Here is an 8,608-nt window from a genome sequence, read left to right as displayed (position 1 = left end):
ATAAAACTGTACGCCTTTGCCTTTCCCACAGCAAATTAACTGTTTTTGAATGCTGTATGTTACTTACATAAGAAACCTAAGAAGGTTTGGATATCACTGACATCACCCATAAGAATTTTTGAAGCTCAGTCTTAGCCAAAGGATGTTCTTGTCCCTTCTTGATCACAGAAAAGTGTTTTACTGTTCTCACTGCCTTTTCTTCTCTTCATTTTTATTTATCTTTCTGCTCTTGCATCACCTGCCTTCTTAGCTCATTTCTGTAATAAAATGCAAATGATCCATGTACTAAGTAGTTCCTTCAAGTATTGCAAAGTATTTAGCAAAGTGATCTGACTGAAAAGTTTTGAGCTAAGAAATTAAAGCGTAGGCTAAGATTCCATAGGGTCTGCTGAATTGATCTTACATTGAGGATTTTAGCAGTTGTATCATAATGCTATATATTTATATGCCTCTGATTTCAATCCTCTTTCTGCTAGAACAGTACATGATTTTGAATAGTACTGAAATGCATAAAATATAATGAAGGCAAGAGAAAGGCAGAGGTATTACACCTTTAAAAAGTGAGCCTGTCACCTAATCTCTGTGAGCCTGTAGGTAGTTAAAGTGGAAGGGCCTCTTATTTTTTCAGTTGATCAGTTCACTCAGGCCGGCTCTCACTGTGACACTGAAGCACAAATACTGCTTTATTATTACAAATCAGTTAATAACATTGAAATCCTTAGTGAAACATTTAAAAAAGCACAGCAGGACAGGGAAGTCCCACAGTGTCCATTAAAACTAAGGGGAAAACATGCACTCCCTCCCACAAACAAATGACTCCAAGCCCATCTGCATAGATTCCTAATTATTTGTGATATGCCTTGACAGCAGCTCTATTGAGTGGGGTTTCTTTTACAAGAATATCACTTGGGTGAAGGGAAATTTGTCCCACCAGGATTCCAAGGTCCAAATTGAGGAGGAATTCCTATGCTTATACAGGCAGGGATGCATTAAAAAGGTGCTTAAATTGCATGTTTATTTAAACTGGTTTGGCCTGTGTGATTTCAACTTTTCTGTAACTGCTGGACGTGAGTGTGTGCGTGTGTACATATGCGGGTGTAGGTGTGTATGTGTATTGCTATACCAGGTCAGTATCCCTCCTGGCTTCTTCTCTGGCTTTCCAACTGAGATGAGAAAAACCAGTTCACTGCACCACAAATGTAAATTCTCAAGGAGATTGCAGGGAACTTATTAAGATCTATGAGAGAATCTGAGAGAGAGAGATTTAGGTGTGAGAATAGGGATTTAATTCCAGGGATAATGGGAAGGTTTGGCTTTATTTTAATATGAGATCAGTTGCAGAAGTGACATCTGTGAGATTTCTGATTTAAAGGAATTACCAAGGTGGCATTTGGCTGTGTCTAAAATATGTCTTGTTTTTTTTGTCTCCTCCTTTCCTCCCCACACTTCCCTCTGTATACACAGGAGCTAACGCATCTGCGCCCGACCAGCTGAGCCTGGCTTTAGCCTGGAACAGAGTAGACATCGCTCGCAGTCAGATCTTTATTTACGGGCAGCAGTGGCCGGTATAGTATATACATGCAACATCTTCTACAGAAAACACCTTAAACCTTACATAACATTAAGTCCATTCTTATGGCAATGGTGGTTTTAAGACAGTTTGGATTATGTTGAATCATGTTCCCAATCAAACACAAAGTTCCCAAACACAGCAACAGACAGACAAAGTTGCAGACATTTTAATGTATTCATTCAAGGCAATGGTGACACCTAATGATACCTCAACACTGAAACCACACCTTTAGAAAAACAGGAAACAACACATCGATACTATAAAGAAATCATTCTGCAAGCTGAGAAAAACAAGTATCCATTAACAGTCATGTTAAATTATCAAGCCGTAAACTAAAATCTCTGCTCTTCATCCTATAGTCTTTCACTTAAAAATACTGAAGTTGATGATGAGCAGACATCAAAAAGATGCTGCAGAGGTGTGGTAAGTCATCACATGGAATGTGAGAACTGGGAGGTGACATTACCACAGGAGAGCTGTGGCTTCTGAGGCAGTGCTAATATTGTCCCTAGTGCTGCTCCACCTGACCTGCTGGCTTCTCAGCTGTCCTATCCTATGCTTCAGCTACCAGCTGTGGGGAGAGGTCCAGGACCAGCACTGTCCACCAGGCCTCCATGGACAGAGCTACTCTAGAAATGCCATAAAAAGAGGGGATGTTGAACTCTGTGGGGGCAGTGGAGGAGCATTCTCCAATGTCATAACTCCCAACTTGTGATGCAGTTTTTACAGTGGTAAAAGTCACCCAGCAAAACCAGGTGGACCCTATCTTCACCCTTAAAACCCACATCTCCATTCAGAAGTTTTTGTTAGATCAGTTTTCATTCCTGTGACAGTTGTTTTGTCACTGTCATGAAAATTCATATCCTAGTCCCATTTTTACATGAGCATTTGCATCTCCTCACAAGAAAATTATAACAAGGAAACATCTTCTGCTTAAATGTTCATATTATATAGTTTCTAGAGGTTGCTGCCCCTGAAGTCTAGTTTTAAAGACATTTACCTTTTAAGTTATGGAGTAAATAAGACTTTTTTCCTTACTTTCAATACTCGGCCTAAGCATGCAACACAACATAGCAGAGATTTAAATGGTATTAGGCTGTTCTTATCTTTATTGCTACATCATAGCAAAATAGCATAAATACTGCAAGTCATTTTGCAAGCCAGAAGTTGGAAGCACAAAGTATGCTCTCATCCCTCTATCTCTCCCCCAACTGAAAGAGATGTAAAAGGAGAGGTTATGCATAAGAAGACCTCTTGCGTTTAGACCTTCAAATGAAACTCTATTTGTGAAATTATTTCAATTTCCTGTGTGTCTGAGTTTATCTGAGTTTCAACATCACTAGCTGTGGAAAAAGCTAGTAAAAACAGAATTAAAGTGAGTATTTTTGTACATGACAGATATAGTCAATGTAAAAATATTTTTTTTCAGGAAAGCAAGATATTAGGATGATAATAAGATAGTGAATAGTGTGGAAGTGTCATCATTAGTCTCATATGTTTCAGTTCCTTTGTCCAAACATGCGTTTCCTAAAGCACGTTCATCTTAATGCTCTGACACTCATTTCCAGAATGCTGCTCTAAATCTGAGAAACCAATATAGGCTAAAATTGTAATTATCTTATTCTCAGCATAGTAAATAAATCCTCAGAGTTCTGTAAGATTTGCCTGCTTGTGCCAGGGTGTCAGGAACAGCAGGGTATGGTGTATGGTGCCCAGGAACACCCTGAATTAATCACTTGCTTTGCAGGTGGGCTCCCTTGAGCAAGCAATGCTGGATGCACTGGTGTTGGACAGAGTGGATTTTGTGAAATTACTCATAGAAAATGGAGTAAGCATGCATCGTTTTCTCACCATCTCCCGGCTAGAGGAATTGTACAATACGGTAGGGCCACATAAGGCAAATTTTCTCTCTATATATTCATTATTCTACCTCCCACTCATATAACAAGGCATCCAGCATCTGATGCAGAATACTTTTTTTCACATGAGAAGTCTACATTGCCTCTTAGCTTTGTCTCTCACATAATGGAACACAGTGTCTCTTGCCCACATAATCTGTTGTATGTACTTCATGAACTTGAATTAAACCTCACACAAAATTGACTGATTTCTGGTCATTGTAATTCCAATAGGGTGGATCTCAGGTTTAGGCAGGTTGCGTTGTCTGGGAGACAGTAACTAGTAAGCTGGGACCTGTATGATTGTGATACGTGACTCCTGAAGATATAAGCCCCTTTGGTTTCAGAAATCTTGCAAACATTTATCAAACTCAGACAGTAGTAAACAATTAGAAGTACACTTACTGTGATAACATTCTGAATTTATAGGTGAAACATGATGATTTCAGAGGGCCAAGTGCCTTTTCAGTACAGGATTTCCATGTATTTTTGTAGAATATTCCAAAAATTATAGTTTTGACTTCTAAGAATTTGTTTCCAAGTTTTATCTCTGCCCTTATAATAAATACAAAACTACATCTGATATGTCAACTCAAGAGCAAATTCTAACATTCAGATCATAATTGCCTTCTGAGAGAAACCAAAGAGTTTGAATTGGCACAGTGGTATGAAAAAAAACTCTTCAAGTTTTGCCTAATTCTTGGGATTCTGAGTTCTGTCCGCAGGAAGGAAGTCGTGGTATAGTGCATAGGCCTTTACAAAACATTTTTGTTTTGCCAGTACTTTTCAAAGCCCTGCTGTTGTAAGTTGCCACAATGGGCTGTTACCCAGAAATGTTTTATACTGATGGTGACCAGAAGTCAGTTTTTCAGAAATATCAGATATGAGAAGAAAATCTGGAGGAATAAATAACTGTGTCAACCTACAGTAAGATCATCCCATCCAATCTTTGGTTATCTTAAAATTTGCCAATCAGATAACATCTATATACTAAGAATAGAAAGTCTTTGAGCATTCTTGTTAGAGATGACATGTGCCTCACAACAAAATGAGTTTCTACAAGGAGTAGAGGAAGCCTGATTCATGCTGTTCTTCCTACCACTCCCTCACAGAAGCTCTACACATCATGCTAGTGCCTAAGTCTTCTATACAGGACTGTAATTTTGAGGCAGTATGACAGTTCTTGTGGTTTTCTCACAAAGAAGAAGTCAAGTGAAATACTGCTCTTGAAACTAATTTCTCAAATTCAATTAAAAATTGATGGCAGCATATTTAAAGTGTTCTCGGTTGTCTGATTTTTAAACTACTAAACCAAGGCAGCTTTTTCCGTCTTTGGTCTTGCATGGCCTCTGGACAGTGCAAAACTATTGTATTCTTCTATGTTTGTCTTTTGCAGAGACATGGACCATCCAACACTTTATATCATCTAGTCAGGGATGTCAAAAAGGTAAGAGTCCAGTAGACGGTAGGTTGGAGAGAATGTTGTGATCGCTTTTTGTAGCTAGATACAATCTCTGTATTGCATGAGCTTTCAGTCAGAACCTTCTCCTTCCCCTGCCATTACAGAATGTCTTGTTTGTATGTACTGAATATTAACTTTTTGCATACAATGCACAATTAGCAAGTTACTGGGCTTGGTTTTGCTGTGATTTTATATGCTTGGATTATAGTGCTTCTGCTAGCAGAATAGTAGGCTCTTATATTCCCTGTGGATTTATGCTGTTATCTGTATTCTTCCATACCTGCAACTATCATCAGTGCTAATTTCCATGTTGTTAATTAACTTCTGAGTCTGTGAAATAGCTATTACCCCTGTGTTGGATCATAGTTTGTTGAAACGGTTCTTTGTTCTGTGTTGTGTGGTATGATGTAGCTGTCTTCCTGAGAAGAAACATAGTGAAAGAGATAGCACAAGTCTCCTCTGCTCCCTTATCAAGTTAATTTTGAATATCTTAATTACATAAAAAGCCATTAGAACTGTAGGACAGAAACTTAGGAAGGTAGAGTGACAGGGAGACTCCAAATACCTCTAGGTATTTGTTCCACGGGATTAAATGCATTACAGCAGCAGCAACAAATGAAAATCTTCATCCTTTCAATATATGGATCAAGTAAGGAGATTGACCCTGCAACTGACCTCATCATCCTGAATATTCTCCCTGAGCACGTGCAGATTTCAGTCTTAATCATTGCATAACTTGGACCTCAAGCCTGGCATGCTTGAGAAGGCAGATTTCTGTATGTGAGAATAGTTCAAGAGAAGACAGAAAAGGGAATGGAGAATTTTTGCAAGAGTACAGACTTTGGTGATTTCTTCTATCACTTACAGCTGACCAGAATTGAAAGAAAATAGGGTAGGGGAATGGCAGTGCTTACAAAATCCTATTTCTATTAAATAATGCTACAGAATAATTAGTAGTGACATTTAGGGAGGTTCTGATGTTTTTTGTTGTTTGGTGTGTTACATGGCAGTGCTGTTGTTCACTTACATGTAGTATTTTCAATGGCATCAGAAGATATGAGATGTCTACAGAGGAAATCAAAACTGTTCTTATGAGCACATCTCCTTACTGGAGAAGAGAAAAGCTAGAGTGCATTTATACTGACTGCTTCTTTTAAAGCCCAAGTTAACAGACTTTTTTTGTTATTAAGCATTCCGTTCTTTATGTGCCCTTACGAGTTTGAAACAAATGTCTCTTTCCTTTAAAAGAGATTTTTAGAACTCCTTTCCACCTCCAGCATCACCTTTCCAAGTGTTTTCTCAAAGATATAGCAATATCTATATTGACTAACTTAGTAATATCAATCTTTATCCAAGTCCATAATGAAAGAAATAATTTTTAAGGAGTTCTTGGGGGAAAAAGAGGCCTGAAAATAGTTGAAGAAGATCATTACTTTTAGGTGCACAATGATAGACATTGGCACTAAATGTACTTACATTTTACATTAATGACAGTATGTGTCCACACTAATTGCTAAATATAAGATGATTGTTATATCTCCTTAAATGCATCTTTTTTTCCCCTCTATCCACTCTGCAGTAACTCCCATTATATGAAGACAACAAGCACTCTCATTAGAATACAATTAGGGGCTATGAAAACAGGCATGCTGAGGCAGCCCTCCAGCACCTTGATTAGAGAACTGCACTTTTGTGGCCACATCTCTCATTTGTTCTGTGATGAAGAAGAACACAATTCACTAGGAGAAGTGTGTCAGTTCACCAGAGCCCTACACCTGAGCAGTAGATCCCTCACCAGGCAACCAAGATGTAAATCTGTCAGCAGATATGACACCAGGTTAAATAAAACACCTTCTTGGAAATAACTTCTTAATAGGCATCACTATTTGACAGTTAAGTCACCCACTGTGCATGAAAACCACACCTTGCCTCTGATGCTGATTTTTTCCTATTATATATAAATATTGAAGCCAAATAACTAATCTGTCAGATTTAATTACAGTATCACAAAATGGAAATACAAGACATGTAGTGTGCCACCTTGAGACAACACTTAATGGTCATGCATACCAAATGTCCATTATTCTTGCATCCCAATTTTAAAATCTACAGTATGCACAGAAGTGTATTCTATAGAAGTTATTTGCATCTAAGTCATTGCACATTTTCAAATAGAAAATGTATGCTTACAAATTATGGAATATTATTCAATGTACTATCCTTGTATTACATGGTTATAAAAATTAATGGGAGGCTTTTTACTTTGAATGACAACCCTGTCTGCTGAGTACTGCAACGAAATTACACCAAGTTGCACAACAGAAGTAACATTCCCATGCCCTGTTTGCGACCACATACGTACACACACATGGACACTTCATTTTCTTTGGATTTCTGCATCCAAATTGCTGTGAAGACTGCTAGCCTTGGAAGTAAATTGCAGAGTCAGAGAGTAAATTGGAGAAAGACTTTTAAATAATTTACTGTAATCAGAGGGCGTAAATTTTGATGTGTCAATAAAGCAAATTACTTTTTCATGTCTCTGCTTTGGAGAGGACTGAGCACATCTCACTTTTTGATCCTCTCAGTTCCATGTCTACGTATCTGCCCGCATCATTTGTATCCTGACTTTTGTGACATCATCTGCGAAGGGCACAGAATTTAGCATACGGGTTGCCTTTTTTCTTTCATTGCGCAAACCGATGTACCCAGAGAAAGGAGAAAGTAGTGGCTGTGCCTGAAATCCGTTTTGTAAGTGGAGGTTGCCCTCTACAGGTTGACTTAAAAAAACAAAAGAACAAAAAACAAAAAACAAAAAACAACAAAAAAAATCCTTTATTGACTGAATTAGGTAAAGAATAGCAGAAATTAACAGATGGATTCTTTCTCTAATACAAAAATGGCACATAATAAACATATCTTATTCTCACTGTGGGTTGACGCATTTTTTTCTAAGTCCTTTATTTTGAACTGCCTCAGAATGTCTGCAGTTTCAGAGAACTAGTAGGTGTTATACAGAATTTTGAAAGTTCCTCAGAATGCAAAATTGGAGATTTTATCCATCAAAAATTAAAATGCGTGTGAACTGAATTAAAATATTATAATTGATCGATTATATTTTAAATTTGAAGTTTCACCAGGAAAATAATAATGTATAACCACTAAAAAGTTTGTCTCAGCATTAAAAGGTTAATTTATTATTAATTGTAGCACCAATCACACCCCTGAACCAACCTTCTCCTCTGTATTTCCTGACGACTCCGTCTGTGCTAGAATTAGCCCATCTAAATCTTTGTTGTTCTTGGAAGTGTTCTGACCCACTTGCATCACTGAGTTTTGTTTACAGGCAGCCCACCACTATTGGGGTCATTCATAGAGTTTGCTAGTGTATCAAACATTTTGGTACATGCACAGCGCCACTTCCATGTATTTCTGCTGTGATTTTAGGAGATTTTTATGGTAAGGTGTTTCATGTGTTTGTAGTAAGGAGGTTTAGGCAGGTCTTCCATTAAAGTTACTGTATTGAAAAAACTGTATTTTCATGCGTTTATGAAATCTTAGAAATCATAATGACTGTATTAAGAAAGTCACACATTATAGCTGAAGAACTACAGCTCTCTCCTGGTTACTCCCACTTCTGCCAGTGCCTTGTTCTGATGAAATGCCTTAAACATT

General features: G+C 37.8%; 1 protein-coding gene across 1 annotated transcript in view; it reads left to right on the top strand.

Moving 5' to 3' along the window:
• The window catches only part of TRPM3 (transient receptor potential cation channel subfamily M member 3), a 236,995-nt gene that overhangs the window by 178,103 nt on the left and 50,284 nt on the right, over nucleotides 1-8,608 (top strand). Inside the window, exons 9-11 of the mRNA XM_010725728.3 lie at nucleotides 1,465-1,565; nucleotides 3,321-3,455; nucleotides 4,868-4,918. Coding sequence (XP_010724030.3) covers nucleotides 1,465-1,565; nucleotides 3,321-3,455; nucleotides 4,868-4,918 — 287 coding nt within the window. The remainder of the gene's footprint in view (nucleotides 1-1,464; nucleotides 1,566-3,320; nucleotides 3,456-4,867; nucleotides 4,919-8,608) is intronic.

Source organism: Meleagris gallopavo, chromosome Z, assembly GCF_000146605.3.
Source record: "Meleagris gallopavo isolate NT-WF06-2002-E0010 breed Aviagen turkey brand Nicholas breeding stock chromosome Z, Turkey_5.1, whole genome shotgun sequence".
In the NCBI taxonomy this organism is placed as follows: domain Eukaryota; kingdom Metazoa; phylum Chordata; class Aves; order Galliformes; family Phasianidae; genus Meleagris; species Meleagris gallopavo.
The sequence above is the reverse complement of the archived record's forward strand: the minus strand, read 5'-3'. Positions and strand labels throughout refer to the sequence as shown.